The sequence below is a fragment of the Manis pentadactyla genome, chromosome 11 (genome assembly GCF_030020395.1).
Source record: "Manis pentadactyla isolate mManPen7 chromosome 11, mManPen7.hap1, whole genome shotgun sequence".
In the NCBI taxonomy this organism is placed as follows: Eukaryota; Metazoa; Chordata; class Mammalia; order Pholidota; family Manidae; genus Manis; species Manis pentadactyla.
Window position 1 is genome coordinate 111,404,791 of NC_080029.1, and position 16,725 is coordinate 111,421,515.

The window sequence follows — 16,725 nt, forward strand, 5'->3', positions numbered from 1 at the left end:
GATTGTTGTTAGCCATATTTCTAATATGGAGAATTTTGTCATTAAGAAAAAGTAAATGAGAAGAAATTCTAGGAAGATAGTTTATTCTGGCTTCTTTCTACTCTCAAGCTCCTCAGTAAGCAGATACACAAATCAGAGTAACAATGGTATAAAACCTTATAATCATCAAAATAGCAAAAAATTGAGATTCCATTTGTTAATGGTAGAGATGTAGATGAAGGAGAATATTTTCATATATTGATGAAAGGCAATCTGGCATTTCCAGTTAAAAATACATTTATCTTTCTAACCAATACCATTTCTGGAAATCTAACCCACAGAAATAAAAGCACCATTATTAAAGATATATTTCAATATATTTATGGCAGTTGATAATAGTGGAAAAAATTAGAAACAAAGTGCCCATCAACAGGATAATGCTAAATAAATTATAGCATTTCCATACCACAGACTATTATGCAGCCACTAAAAAGGATTAGAGATTATAGTTGAATCCCTGACTCACACCATATGCAAAAACTAATTCAAAATGGAGCAAACCTAAATGTAAGAACTAAAACTATAAAACTCTTAGAAAAAACATGCATGAATCTCTGTGACCTTGGATTAGGCAATTTCTTAGATATGGCACCAAAACACAAGAAACGACAAAAAAGTAGACAAATTTCATAAAAATTAAAAATATTTTTTTCTAAGGACAAAGGTGAAAAGACAATTGGAGAATATTTGCAAATCATGTATCTAATGGACTTGTACCTAGAATATGTAAGAACTCTTATAACTCAACAATAAAATTGTTGAAGTTGAAAGGGGACAAGTCCCAATTGAAAATTTGTCCCAGTTGAAAAGGGACAAAGATTATGAATAGATGTTTCTCCAGAGAAGTTATGCATATGGCCAGTAAGCACATGAAAAGACAGTGAATGTTTGTCTTCAGGGAACTGCAAATCAAAAGTATAACTCTTACACACACTAAGATGGTTATAACCAAAAAAGACAGTAACAAATATTGGTGAGGATGTTAAAATGCTTGTGCATTGCTGGTAGGAATACAAAATGGTGCAATCTCCTTGGAAAGCAGGTAGTTCCTCAAAAAGCTAAACAAAAAATTACTACATGACCCATTCCACTCCTATATATACACCTAAGAGAATTTAAAATATGTCTACATTAACTTGTACTTGTCTACTTACATTTATAGCAGATTATTCATAGTAGCCAAAATGTATAAAAAAATCTGAATGTCCATCAACTGATGGACAAAATGTTGTATATTCTTACAACAGAATATTATTCATATAAAGGCATGAAGCACTGATACATGCTATGGCATGCATGACCATCATAAACATCATGCTAATTAAAGAAGTCAGACACACAAGGCCCCATATTGTATAATCCTGTTTATATAAAATGTCCACAATAAGTAAATCCATGCAGAAAGTGCATTAGTTGGTAGGAGTTGGGAGGAGGAAGGAATGGGTTATGAAATCTGAGTATGGGATTTCTTTTTGGGTAATGAAAATGATCTGGGATTATAGTGATGATGGATGTACATCCTTGTGAATATACTAAAAACCACTGGACTTATATTTTAAAAAGTTGAATTTTATGGTATCTACATTATATCTCAAAAAAAGGAAACTCTTTATCAGATGACTTACAAGTACGACCTAAGAAACCATTTGACATCTGATCAAGTCAGAAGCCAAGAATTTCATTTTATTTTTAGTTACCTTTATGTAACTGGCTTTTCTTTTTATGGAAGAGATATAAGGTTTCCTTTAAAAACATATTTACATTAAAAAGTCAATATAAATAATAGTATTAAAGAACATTCAATACATAATAATGCATATGGCAAACCTTGAAGTTTGGAAAAATCCTAGTATTTTACTGAAGATTTTTCAACCCAGTAATACTGTTAGATTAATACTGAAGCAAAATGTAATACACCATTTAGTTCTCAGTGCCAAGTACCTCCACAACTTAATCCTTATATACATTCTTTAAAGTATATTTTCTTTCAGTACTTTCCAAGGAAATTTTCAGGGATTTGCCCTCTAGATTAGTTACCATAGGTTTTGCCCCTTTCTTTATCAGCAGCCTGTCATCCCCACTGGTTCTCTTTGGAGGCAACATTCTTAAACTGCAAGCTGAGGTGTCTTTGGGCACCACAGGAAAAACTTGATACCTGACATCTGTGAATATGATGGAAACTTCTAGACCCAGGTAGTTCGGTTACATTTTATGTACCACATTCCCTTTGTTGATGTCCCATCTTTGTAAAGCTGGGTTCTGGACCTGTACTATGCAAAAATCAATGTGGAACCAATATGATTCCCATTTTGAAAAACTATGCAGTGCCCAAAAGGCACAACCATTCCATCCATTAGTAATTGTGGTCATTTAAGAATGAGATTAAAATGATCACTTTTAACTTACATGTTACTATTTTCAAATGGCTTTTAAAGTTGTGAGAAACTAACTACTTCATAAATGTAACTATCAGGTATTTCTTTTGGCCAAGGAACTCCATGAAAGAATTATTATGAAGAAAGTTTGGGAACCTCTGTGTTATCCACTTCTTCATGTATTAAATATACCAACTTCCGATCGGTCTTCAGTTCTCATTCAATATTACTCTATGAATCAGTATGTTACAAGACCAGCCTCTCAGACTAGGGGTATACATGTACGAGCTCCTTTTGATAGGAAATGCCTGACTAAAGTGCCTGCCTTAAAGGTAACAGTATAGAAGCAGCTACCTTCCCAGTCCAACTGGCAGTCATACAGTGGCTGGAGAGGAAACACTCCACTTCCTAGCTCTCGAGGGCCACTTCATAAACTATAAAAATGACAGTGAGACACCACAGCCACTCAACACACATCTGTAGTCAGGAGTGTTCACTTGGATGAGGGAATTCAGCTTTATCTACCATCCCCAGCCAGGACGTCCTAGGGTAAATCATGCTATTCCTGAGTCCTCCTCTCAAATTTTCTACCCCAAAGGAGCTTCCCATAACTCAGACCCCAGCTGTAGTTATTGATCTAAATTATGCAGCATGTTAGGGCCACACAGACCTAAAGAACTATATTATCACTGTGTATTACTGATATACTGTTATTACTGTGTAATACTGATTATTACTGCATTAAATATGTACTTCTATAAATGTGTTTCCATAGTTAACAATAGCAAAATTATGTTAAGAATTAACAAGCAATGAATTTCTTTCCATTTGTAATTATTTAGCCCATTCATAGCAATTTGGAAAAGGACTAAAAATCAAATCTTTAGGCTTTCTACTCCTGAGATGAGACACAAACTAATCAGAATATGCTTTTAAACAGTGATTAAACTAAATTCACATATGGTATATAAATGTATAGCACATTCACATACTTAAAAAAAAAAGATGGGGGGAGTTTGCCCATAATCAAAATTTTATTGAAAAACTGACACTAAAATAGGAGATCACTGTTATATACCTTACAAAATTAAATGTAATTATATTATCTTGATAGATTAACCAGAATTACTGATCTGATAAGGCTTTCTGCGATATAACACAAAATCAAGAAGTTGTGCAGATCATTAGTGTTGCTTTCTTCTAAATGAACACCCTGCAAAGGAATCACAAGAGCATGTTAAACACAAGTCTATTCTATCTATATAATACAGTTTTAATCACAAAAAATAAAAAACTTAAGTTTTTTAACTTATGTTTTAGGAATATTAGATTATTATCCATATATTTTTCCTTTTATACCAGAAATTTGCTGTAATAAATCTCTTATATTTGAATTTACTGATATGACTAAAACTGTTAACTCCTGTTTCTCAAATGGTATAACGAGTCTATATAAGACCATGAGTATGAATTCAACAGTTAAAACTTTAACACAAGCTGCATTTTAATATTAACTTTTAGGAACTATTCTGAATTACTTTCCCAAGAAGGAGTTTTTATTAGAATTCCTTTCAGATCTACCAGGAAAACTCTGGTAAAGGTACACCCTACTAATCATTGGTCAGCACACAGGCACAAACTCCAAGATCATGGCATTATATAAAGGTTTCAGTGATCTTGCAAGTACACTTTCAAGAGCAATACAGCACTTAAATATGGTAAGCTGACTTCACACATTCAGCTGTCACCAGGTCACAAAAAATAGATCTTGGATATGTTGCCAGTGTACTTATAACTCTTCCAGTGAGAACAACATGGAATTCACAGTTCCTCAAAATATCACAAGCAAATTTCAAGTATCATTATGGAATTATAAATCTACAAGTATACTGCTATGGAAAACAATATACATTATTAATTTTTCTTGGTGCACAGAAGTCAAAGAGGAATTAAAAATGATTTTTATATTAACTATTAAATAGATGCTTATAGAAATCACACCTGGCACTTTAGTTTATACATTAGTTATCTGTTACTTAGTTAGCAATGATAAAAACTGTCTTAAGTCCTAAGTACCAAATATATTTGAAACAAAATATTTACATGAGACTTTTAAAAAATCCTATGGTTTAAAAAACTCTATATGTTCTATTGTTTTGCTCCATTCTGATTTATGTGTATGATTCTAAGTTAAGCAAAATAAGTAACTAACCACAACACAATCAGGTGTTCCAAAGTGAGAAAAATAATAGTTAAATGAGTTCTATGCAAGGTCAAGAGTATAAATTTTTCCAGTTGAACAGGGCACTCTTTACTCAAAGAGCACACAATGAAAGAAAATCATTTTGGTAATCATGAATTTAAAATTTCTGTTAAACTGGTGTTTAGTAAAGATACATTTATTATCATAAAATCTCATCACTGGGTTAGAAAATGCCAAAGGATATACCTTCTGTGAGTCGGGCCTTTCCTCCTGTTGGCTGGCACAACACTGTTGAACAGCCCACACAGAGAACCACTGTCTGAGCATGGCTGAAAACCGTGGTGATCTTGTAGCAACCTAAAAAGTGGGCAGTGTTAAAAGTGAAAAGCAGAAGAAAACACAACATTGGTTCAACACATTTCTACTGAAGACCTTGTAAAAGATTAAGAAATTTAGTGAGGTGAAGTAGCAAGCCATGTATGTAAGTAAAACTTATCTGAGTCACACAAAAATGTTTTTTCAAAGACTCAACAGGTAAAATGAATAATGTTTTACTGAGCTCAGTATTTCTAAATTATTATCATTTCAACATGTAATCAATAGTTTTTTGTATGCATATGCTACATCTTCAAACTCTAATGCATATTTTACACTTAAAGAATATTTCCAGTTCGATTAGCCACATTTCAAGTGCTCAGTACACTGGGAAGCACAACTTCACACTAAAGAATCAACAGACTTAACCAATGGGTCAATGACCAAATAAAAACAGAGATCAAGCAATATATGGAGACAAATGACAACAATAATTCAACACCACAAAATCTGTGGGATGCAACCAAGGCCGTGCTAAGAGGAAAGTATATTGCAATACAGGCCTACCTCAGGAAAGAAGAACAATCCCATATAAGCAGTCTAAACTTGCAATTAATGAAACTAGAAAAAGAACAAAAAATGAGGCCCAAAGTCAGTAGAAGGAGGGACATGATAAAGATTAGAGCAGAAATAAATAAAATCGAGAAGAATAAAATAATAGAAAGAATCAATGAAAGCAAGATCTGGTTCTTCAAGAAAATAAACAAAATAGATAAACACCTAGCCAGACTTACCAAGAAAAAAAAAAGAGTCTACACACATAAACAGAATCAGAAATGAGAAAGGAAACATCACTACGGACACCACAGAAATAAAAGAATTATTAGAGAATACTATGAAAAATTATATGCTAACAAACTGGATAACCTAGAAGAAATGGACAATTTTCTAGAAAGATACAACCTTCCAAGGCTGACCCAAGAAGAAACAGAAAATCTGAACAGACCAATTACCACCAACGAAATTGAACTGGTAATCAAAAAACTACCTAAGAACAAAACTCGTGGACCAGATGGCTTCACCGCTGAATTTTATCAAACATTTAGTGAAGACCTAATACCCATCCTCCTTAAAGTTTTCCAAAGAGTAGAAGAAGAGGGAATACTTCCAAACTCATTCTATGAGGCCAGCATCACTCTAATACCAAAACTAGGCAAAGACACCACAAAAAAAGAAAATTACAGACCAATATTCCTGATGAACATAGATGCAAAAATACTCAACAAAATATTAGCAAACTGAATTCAAAAATATATCAAAAAGATCATCCATCATGATCAAGTAGGATTTATGCCAGGGATGCAAGGATGGTACAACATTAAAAAATCCATCAACATTATCCACCACATAAACAAAAAGAAGGACAAAAACTACATGATCATCTCCATAGATGCTGAAAAAGCATTTGACAAAATTCAACATCCATTCATGATAAAAACTCTCAAGAAAATGGGTATAGAGGGCAAGTACCTCAACATAATAAAGACCATATATAACAAACCCACAGCCAACATCATACTTAACAGCGAGAAGCTGAAAGCTTTTCCTTTAAGATCGGGAACAAGACAATGATGCCCACTCTCCCCACTTTTATTCAACATAGTTCTGGAGGTCCTAGCCTTGGCAATCAGACAACACAAAGAAATAAAAGGCATCCAGACAGGCAAGGAAGAAGTTAAACTGTCCCTGTTTGCAGATGACATGATATTGTACATAAAAACCCTAAAGAATCCACTCCAAAACTACTAGAACTAATATCTGAATTCAGCAAAGCTGCAGGATACAAAATTAATACACAGAAATCTGTTGCATTCCTATACACTAACGATGAACTAGCAGAAAGAGAAATCAGGAAAACAATTCCATTCACAACTGCATCAAAAAGAATAAAATATCTAGGAATAAACCTAACCAAGGAAGTGAAAGACCTATACTCTGAAAACTACAAGACACTCTTAAGAGAAATTAAAGAAGATACCAATAAATGGAAACACATCCTGTGCTCTTGGCTAGGAAGAATTAATATTGTCAAAATGGCCATCCTGCCTAAAGCAATCTATAGATTCAATGCAATTCCTATCAAAATACCAACAGCATTCTTCAATGAACTAGAGAAAATCATTATGCTCCCCAACTTCAAGCTCTACTACAAAGCCACAGTAATCAACACAATTTGGTACTGGCACAAGAACAGACCCATAGGCCAATGGAACAGACTAGAGAGACCTGATATAAACCCAACCATATATGGTCAATTAATATATGATAAAGGAGCCACAGATATACAATGGGGAAATGATAGCCTCTTCAACAGCTGTTGTTGGCAAAACTGGACAGCTACATGGAAGAGAATAAAACTGGATTATTGTTTAATCCATTCATAAAAGTAAACTCAAAATGGATCAAAGACTTGACTGTAAGTCATGAAACCATAAAACTCTTAGAAGACAACATAGGCAAACATTTCCTGAATATAAGCAGGGGCAACTTCTTCCTGAACACATCTCCTCGAGCAAGGGAAACAAAAGCAAAAATGAACTCATAGGACTACATCAAACTAAAAAGTTTCTGTACGGCAAAGCACACCATCAACAGAACAAAAAGGCATCCTACAGTATGGGAGAATATATTTGTAAATGACATATCCGACAAGGGGTTAACATCCAAAATATATAAAGGACTTACACCCTTCAATATCCAAAAAGCAAATAACTCGATAAAAAAATGGGCAGAGGATCTGAACAGAGTTCTCCAAAGAAGAAATTCAGATGGCCAACAGACACATGAAAAGATGCTCATCATCACTAATAATCAGGGAAATGCAAATTAAAACCACAATGAGATATCGCCTCTCACCAGTAAGAATGGCCAGCATCGAAAAGACGAAGAACAACAAATGCTGGTGAGGATGAGGAGAAAGGGGAACCCTCTTACACTGCTGGTGGGAATGTAAGCTAGTTCAACCATTGTGGAAAACAATATGGAGGTTCCTCAAAAAACTAAAAATAGAAATATCATTTGACCCCGGAATCTCACTCCTAGGAATTTACCCAAAGAATACAACTTCTCAGATTCAAAAAGACATGCACCCCTATGTTTATCACAGCACTTTTTACAATAGCCAAGATATGGAAGCAACCTAAGTGTCCATCGGTAGATGAATGGATAAAGAAGATGTGGTACATATACACAATGGAACACTATTCGGCCATAAGGAAGAAACAAATTCTACCATTTGCAACAACATGGATGGAGCTGGAGGACATTATGCTCAGTGAAATAAGCCAGGCGGAGAAAGACAAATGCCACATGATTTCCCTCATTTGTGGAGTATAACAATGAAGCAAAACTGAAGGAACAAAATAGCAGCGAACTCGGAGACTCCAAGAATGAACTAGTGGTTACAAAAGGGGAGGAGTGTGGGAGGGCGGGTGGGGAGGAAGGGAGAAGGGGATTAAGGGTTATTATGTGTAGTACACGTGGTGTGGGGGATCACGGAGAGAACAGTGTATCACAGAGAAGGCACATAGTGGATCTGTGGCATCTTGCTGCACTGATGGACAGTGACTGCATTGGGGTATGAGTGGGGACTTGATAATATGGGTAAATGTAGTAACCACATTGTTTTTTCATGTGAAACCTTCATAAGAGTGTGTATCAATCATACCTTAATAAAAAAAAAAGAATCAACAGACTTTTTATTGCATCATGAAAAAGAAAACTCACCTGAACAACTTCAAGACCTAAGTCAAATGTCACATCCCCTTTGGAGTCCCATCTTCACCCCCAAATGTTTCTACAACGGTTTAAATACGTTTATTATGAAAATGTCCCTTATGACATTTCCAATTCTGTAGTCCCACTTGTTCCCACTCAATAGGTGGGGCCAAAGTCTCTACACACACAAGCCATCCCTCTTTAAATTTTCTTTTGGGAAGGAATTAAGATTTGAAATCTTACCTGGGCACTTTACATCCATAAAATAAGAATTTGGACTCTGAACTAGCCGTTTCTTTTTATGTTTTTTCTTTTCCTCTTCCAAGGACGGATGTAGTAAATCTCTAGCCAACTGAATAAAAAAGAATATTACTACTAGAAGGAAACCACAATGCTGGTAGATTTACCAGTCCTGAAATGTACATGCAAAAACAAAAAGAATAAAAGTCATATTCAGCAGAGGCTACATTTTTGGTGTTTTTTAAAAGCCTGTTAATTTTCGTCAATACTCTTTATAATGGTTGCATTTTTCCAAGTCTCGGTAATGGAGCGCTGTGATGATCAGTAAGCATATGGTAAAGTTAACCCCGCTCTTCTTTACTCGATTCAACAATAGTCTCCAATAAAAACAAAACCGACCCCGACCCTGCACCCGCTGAGTGCAGAAATTGCTGAGGCGGACCGGACAATACCAACGCCGGGGTGTTTTCTGTCCCCAGGCTTCAACATCTGATCTGACAGGAACTCTTGAGTGGCTGAGGCAGGACCGTTCTTGATAGAATTAATTATGTAAAGCAACTACGAAGGCAGTTTTTAAAAAGGAAACCAGTAGGAAACCGCTTCCAAAGCGGGCAGAAGGGGCGAGAACCGCAAAAAAGCAAGACGACTCCAAAGATAACAGGCTCGCGGGCGCCCACGAAACACCAAGAGGGCTGATTAGTAAGTAAGCTGCTCCCTCTCAGCCACCGACTCCAGATCGCAGCCAGGGCGGCCCCGGTTCCTCCCCGCCCCAACGCCCTGCTGGGCCCGACCGGCCGCGGTGCCCGGACAAGTTCCAACAAGTCCGCCACGCGCGAAGGAGCTGCTTTCGGCAGGGAAGCACAAGGGTGTGCGCAGCCGTCGGGCTAACCCGCTCCCTGGACCCCTGGGCAGAAGAGCCCGAAACCAACGCGAAGCCCGAAAGTAAACAACTCACAGGCATGTTGATCCTTTAGCAAGCCCAACCCGTCCCGATCGGTAAGGCGACACCCCTAACCAGCAGCACGCGATCGGGCTCGCGGCGTCAACTTCCGGGAGAGAGAAGGCGGGGAGGAGCGGAGCGGCGGGGGCGGCGGACCCGTCCTCTCTAGGCGCTCCTCTCGCTGGTGGGGGGACGGCTCCGGCCGGGTTCCAACGGCTTCGCCCAGCCACGGGCCCAAGCCGCGCGGGCAGCCGTGTGCCGGGGCCGCCGGGGCCAGGCCGAGGCGGTGTGCGCCCGACTGGAAGCCGCCTCGGCCTCCGGCCGCGGAGAGGAAGCGCCGGTGCTGGCCGAAAGCGGGACGGCGCGAGCACGCTGGGCCGCTCGGCCACGGGCCCGGCAGCCAAGCCCGTCCGCTCTCAGTTGGCTCTGCGGCCTCGCGCACGCGGCGATGCCACATAGTCTCTGTTCTTTTGTTTATTAAAAACAATATTATTAATTAAAAATGTTAACATGTGCCAGCAAGATTACGAAAGCGGTTCGTGTACTTGTGCGTCCGGCTTCCAAGGTACCAAGACACGCGGCTCTGCCTTGGCTTTTCTTTACCCTGAAAAAGTTTCTAAGACGCACCGTTTGGCTGCCATGCTTAGTTAACCGTGCGGCCCCTTCCTGTGCTGAGCGGACAGCTCGGCCCGAAAAGCGGCGTCCGCGGTAGCCAGCCTTGAAAATGTTTTTTGATGAGGAGGACAAACTTGAGGGGTGAGTGTGATGAAATGTCAGGAAGCCAGGGAGGTGCTTGACCAGAAAATTGTCCTAGACGGGCGTTCTTAATCACCTATTTCTCTTCGCAAATAATATGTGTATAAAGCACATTTTGGAAAAGGGAGAAAAATAGAAGAAAAATATACCATCCAGCGATAAATATAGTTAACGTTTTGACTTAAGTCCTTACAAACATTTTTTATTCACTTGAATTTAGGGTTTTGATTTTACATAATTGGTTATCTTGTGCATATTCTTTCATAGCGTTGATTTCCTCCTCCCCCACTTACTGCATAATGAACATTGCTCCATGTTACTGCATATCTAACTACATTATGACTTTTGATGGGCACATAGCATTCATTGTATGAATATATATCCTTCTTTCATCCGTACAATAAATAGGACATTAGGATTGGGTTTTTAAATATTTACTATTTTAAATAATATTAAATATTTTCAAACAAATGTGTGCATAGTGTAATTGTGTAGGTGGACTAAAGGGGCCCCCAAAGACTTAAGTGGCCTAATCCCCAAGACCTGTAGTTACATGGCAAGTGGAATTAAAGTTGCTAATTAGTTGACTTTAGGAAAATTATCCTGGATGACCTGGGTAGACCCAACGTAATCACAAGGGCTCTTAAAAGTGAAAGAGGAAGACAGAAAAAGAGAGTCAGAGAAAGAGGTTATGATGAAAGAAGCATCTGAGATATGTTGCTGGCTTTGAAGATGAAAGAATGGGGCCGTGAGTCAAGGAATATGGGGACCCTCTAGAAGCTGGAAGACAAGGAAATGGACACCCCTAAAGCCTTCAGAAGGAAGATAGCCCTGCCAGCACCTCAATTTCAACCCACCTAGACCCAGGTCAAACTCTGAACTACAAAACTGTAAGATAAATTTGTATTGCTGTTTAACCCACTAACTTTATGGTAATTCATATAGTAGGAAACTAATACCATGATGAAGACCCATGTACCCACCAACCAACTCTGTCAAATCTTAGCATTCGCTATTCCCCCACCCCAATTTTTCTCTTAAAATTAACACTGTAGGAAACATTCTTGTAGGTAAGTCTTTTGTGCACATCCTTGACTATTTCCTTAGGATAAATTCTTAGAGGAGAAATTGCTGAGTTAAGAGTTACACACATTTTTAAGATTAATAATATAAACTGCCAAATTACCCTCCAGAAAAGTCAAACCAATTTACATTCCAGTTGTAAATGCTTGAAAATGCACCCTTCTTACCACCTTTGACAGTACTGGGTATATTTTTCCTGGTCTCCTTCTATTCAGAACTATATGGTATTTTGTCATATTTCACTGTTGTTTTAGTTAATATTTTTCATATGCTTATAAGCCATTAGCATGATGATCATCTAGTTCTTATGTATCCTTCTCTATTAAGGATTACAAATATTCTTCTTCCCAATTTCTAGTTTCCTGTTCATGTTAGCCTATTCATTTTATGTTTTGGTGATTTTAAAAGCATACAGAAAATTTTAATTATATATACATATACATATGTGTGTATACATATATATATATATATTTCAAGCCAATTTGTTATTCTCTTTGCTGTTGTAGATATGCAGGCCTTGGCCACCTTAGGATCAGCTAAATATTTATTTTCCCATGCTTTAGTCTAATTATTTTGTTGTGATATTTATTCGTTAACTTTTTAATTAATCTGGAATCTATTCTGGCACTTGATGTGTTGTAGGTCTCAGAACAATTTCTAATGCTCACACCTAGTTACCTCTGTTCCTTAACCAATGCCCAGTACAGTGTGTCAAACCCTCCAACTTTGGAGACAATGTAATAGCACGAGAAATAAAAAGTCCAGATCAAGCTGACCTGGGCTCTGTTTATAACTCTGTCTCTTCCTCCAGAGCTCAGTTTCCCCTAAATGTCCCTGGGCCCTTACACTGATGGCAGATAAAGGAACCCAGAGCCCCTTTGCATTGGCAGCCTGCTCTCAGGCATCCTGCAGAAGGAGCTCCTGCCTGGCTTCCAAAGAACTGTGAAGAGCCAGTCAGCACTGTGTTCACTGCCTGAGAACTCTGGCTGTTCTGTCTGGCCAGGTCTGAGAAGGTCCTTCTGAGATCTAGTCAGCACCTGAGTCCTTTGCCTCGGAAGTGTGCAGCCATCCCTTCCCCCTTAAACTTCAGACACTGGGAAAACTCAGGCATTTGAGTTAAGCCAGGAACCCAACTGGTGCTAAATTTCAAACCGGCCAAGACAGGTCTAAATAGGTCAGACCCCCACTTTTCCCTGGGATTGGGGTGTCTCAGGCTTGTCCTCTTCTTTCCCACAAAGATGGTCAGAGGTTTACTTTTGTTTTTAGGAAATTCACAGTGTGAGGTGGGGCTTTAAAGATACCTTTTCACACTCCAGCCTTTCTAAGTATTTTATGAGAAGCTCAGAGAAATCTGTGTCACCTGCGAACTATAACAAAGCTGCATTCTTTTTCTCTTCCTCCTGTTGTCCACCTGTTGGCAGGTTTCAAAGCACAGGTGTCTTATTCTCAACACATTCCTGAAATCAGCAGCAACTTCTGAAAGTCCACCCCTTCTCTGCACACCAGTTCTCCAACGGGGTCACAACCATTGTCCCCAGAGCTCCATTATTAGGATTGAAATCCATCTGTCATTCATGAGGATGTTTGCTCGAACTTCTCAGATAAGCTTCCATCTATAAGAGGTGAGAGTGTCAGATGACACTAACTGTTATTTTCTTTGTTTTCCATACTAAATTAATTGTTCACTGAGGCTGAGCCCCAGTGGACTGGTGCTGCTGACTGTTTATTGCCCTCCAAATTCATATGGTGAATCCTAATCACCCACAATGTGATGCTGTTGGGAGGTGGGCCCTTAGGGAGGTGGTTAGGTCATGAGGTGGAGCCCTCATAAGTGGGATTAAGTGTTCTTACAAAAGAGCCCCAGAGAGCTGCCTCCCTTATTCTGCCATGTGAGGACACAGTGAGAGGACCCTGTCTTTGAACCAGGATGTAGGCTCTCACTAGACACCAAATCTGTTGATACTCTTGATCTGGGTCTTACCAGCCTCCAGAACTGGGAAAATGTACAACTTGTTTAAGCCACCCAACCTATAGTATTTTTTTTTTTTATCATTAATCTACAGCAGCAATCAAGTATGAGAAAGACCAATGTACCCCTATGTTTATCGCAGCACTATTTACAATAGCCAAGAATTGGAAGCAACCTAAATGTCCATCGATAGATGAATGGATAAAGAAGATGTGGTACATATACACAATGGAATACTACTCAGCCATAAGAAAAGGGCAAATCCAATCATTTGCAGCAACGTGGATGGAGCTGGAGGGTATTATGCTCAGTGAAACAAGCCAAGCAGAGAAAGAGAAATACCAAATGATTTCACTCATCTGTGGAATATAAGAACAAAGGAAAAACTGAAGGAACAAAACAGCAACAGAATCACAGAACTCAAGAATGGACTAACAGGTACCAAAGGGAAAGGGACTGGGGAGGATGGGTGGGTAGGGAGGGATAAGGGGGGGCAGAAAAAGAGGGGTATTAAGATTAGCATCCATAGCGGGGTGGGAGAAAGGGGAGGGCTGTACAACACAGAGAAGACAAGTAGTGATTCTACAACAGTTTGCTACGCTGATGGACAGTGACTGTAAAGGAGTATATAGGGGGGACCTGGTATGGGGGAGAGCCTAGTAAACAAAGTATTCGTCATGTAAGTGTATATTAATGATTAAAAAAAAAAAGCAGTTCCTATGTGGTGACCTCTAATGAGTTCTACACAATGATATAAAGGGCATATAAAAGTGTAGGCAAAGGGTCTGTTTGTGTTTATACAGAGGATCAAAGCCTAATTTGGCTACCCCGAAAATGAACTAAGATACGATATGAAAAAGAACTTCCAACATCAGCACTCTCGGGAAGACTCATGACAGAAGATGATCAGCAAAAAAAAAAAACTCCAACAAAGATCCACGCACTGCTACAGCTGTAGATGCACTCATCCCACCAGTTCCTGGACTTGCCATGGGAATGAGGAAGGAGATATCTAAGCTGGCCTGTGTATACAGTAAAACAAAAATTGGACTGGATCTATACTGTTGGAACTCAACCAAGAATTAGGAGAAGTGCAAATTGTAGCACTCCAAAATCTTACAACCACAGACTATTTATCGTTAAAAGAACATACGGGATATGAACAGTCCCCAGGAATGGGTTGTTCTAGTTTATCTGAATTCTCTCAGACTGTTTAAGTTCAGTCGGACAATATCCACCATATCATAGATAAGTTTTCACAAATGCCTAAGGTGCCTAACTGGTTTTCTTGGTTTCACTGGAGATGGCTGGTAATTACAGGTATGCTTTGGTTAGGTAACTATATTCCTATTATGTTAATGTGTGTTTACAATTTAATTAGTAGTTTAAAACCTATCCATGCTGAAGTTACTCTACAAGAAGATATGTCAAAGAAATAATCAATCTTCCCAGGTTTTCTTCTGCCTGCTACTTCTATAGCTTTTCTTCTTCCTACCTAATCACAACCTTTAAATAGAACTCGTGCCACATGTCGAATTTACCGAGTATCATAATTCTTCCAAGTGGTAAAGACACCTCAAGACAAATGCTGGGCATAGAAGCCACAGGGCATAAATATGCAAAGAAGTAAAAAGCTAACCTTTTCAAACAATAAGGCTTCTCTCTCACTTACCAACTTAACATTTCCCTGTATGGCCCTGGAAGATGACTGGTTAGCCAGAGACGGGTAAGATTCCTCAAGGGAGGAACAACCTAAGACAGGCACAGTCGCAGGGGGCTATCTGGTGAGAAAATGGGGAGCAGCAGAGGTGAGGCTTAGAACCTCCCCCCTCATGTTCTGAGAGAAATCTTCTGCATACGTGGATGTTTATTGCCCTCGTCTAGCTCGGATTAACACATAGTCTACAGGCACACACCTGATCATCTACATTTGCTCTCTTACAACACTAAACTCTGTTTTCTACCTTTATCTCGTATCTACCTACCACTTCAGCATTTTATTAAAAATAATAATAATAGAGAAATGTGGTATCCACATATAAATCAAGTTTAAAAATCAAATGAATAGTCATATTTGAACTGACTGTGTATAGTTCATAATGTATTTTGAGTTTTTTGAGGGACCTCCATACTGCTTTCCACAATAGTTGAACTAATTTACATTCCCACCAGCAGTGTAGGAGGGTTCCCCTTTCTGCACAACCTCACCAACATTTGTTGTTGTTTGTCTTTTGGATGGTGGTGATCCTTACTGGTGTGAGGTGATATCTCATTGTGGTTTTAATTTGCATTTCTCTGATGATTAGCAATGTGAAGCATCTTTTCATGTGTCTGTTGGCCATATGAATTTCTTCTTTGGAGAACTATCTGTTCAGCTCCTCTGACCATTTTTTAATTGGATTATTTGCTTTTTGTTTGTTGAGGTACGTGAGCTCTTTATATATTTTGGATGTGAACCCTTTATCGGATCTGTCATTTATGAATATATTCTCCCATACTGTAGGATGCTTTTTTGTTCTATTGGTGGTGTCCTTTGCTGTACTTTTTCAGCTTGATATAGTCCCATTTGTTCATTTTTGCTTTTGTTTTCCTTGCCTGAGGAAATATGTTCATGAAGAAGTCATGTCTCTTTATGTCTAAGAGATTTTTGCCTATGTTTTTTTCTAAGAGTTTTATGGTTTCATGACTTACATTTAGGTCTTTGATCCATTTGGAGTTTACTTTTGTGTATGGGGTTAGACAGTGATCCAGTTTCATTCTCTTACATGTAGCTGTCCAGTTTTGCCAGCACCATCTGTTGAAGAGACTGTCATTTCCCCATTGTATGTCCATGGCTCCTTTATCATATATTAATTGACCATATATGTTTGGGTTAATGTCTGGAGTCTCTATTCTTTTCTTGTGCCAGTACCAAATTGTCTTGATTACTGTGGCTTTCTAGTAGAGCTTGTGTTGGGGAGCAAGATCCCCCCTGCTTTATTCTTCCTTCTCAGGATTGCTGTGGCTATTCAGGGTCTTTTGTGGTTCC

General features: G+C 38.5%; 1 protein-coding gene across 1 annotated transcript; it reads right to left on the minus strand.

The window, feature by feature from the left end:
* Positions 1-3,429: 3,429 nt before the first annotated feature.
* RPS27L (ribosomal protein S27 like) lies at positions 3,430-10,045 on the minus strand. Its single transcript, XM_036903085.2, has 4 exons — positions 9,905-10,045; positions 8,953-9,061; positions 4,864-4,974; positions 3,430-3,627 (listed from the first exon to the last, which is right to left on the minus strand). The coding sequence occupies exons 1-4, from the start codon at positions 9,908-9,910 to the stop codon at positions 3,599-3,601; spliced, it is 255 nt and encodes an 84-aa protein (XP_036758980.1). The 5' UTR covers positions 9,911-10,045; the 3' UTR covers positions 3,430-3,598.
* Between the last annotated feature and the right edge of the window lie 6,680 nt (positions 10,046-16,725).

What these genes read in the sequence shown, in the direction of transcription:
- RPS27L (XM_036903085.2), bottom strand. An exon ending in TATGGATGTAAAGTGCCCAG is followed by an intron (nt 4,975 to 8,952) that starts GTAAGATTTCAA and finishes CCCACTTTTTAG; the next exon opens with GTTGCTACAAGATCACCACG. An exon ending in AAAGGCCCGACTCACAGAAG is followed by an intron (nt 3,628 to 4,863) that starts GTATATCCTTTG and finishes ATTCCTTTGCAG; the next exon opens with GGTGTTCATTTAGAAGAAAG.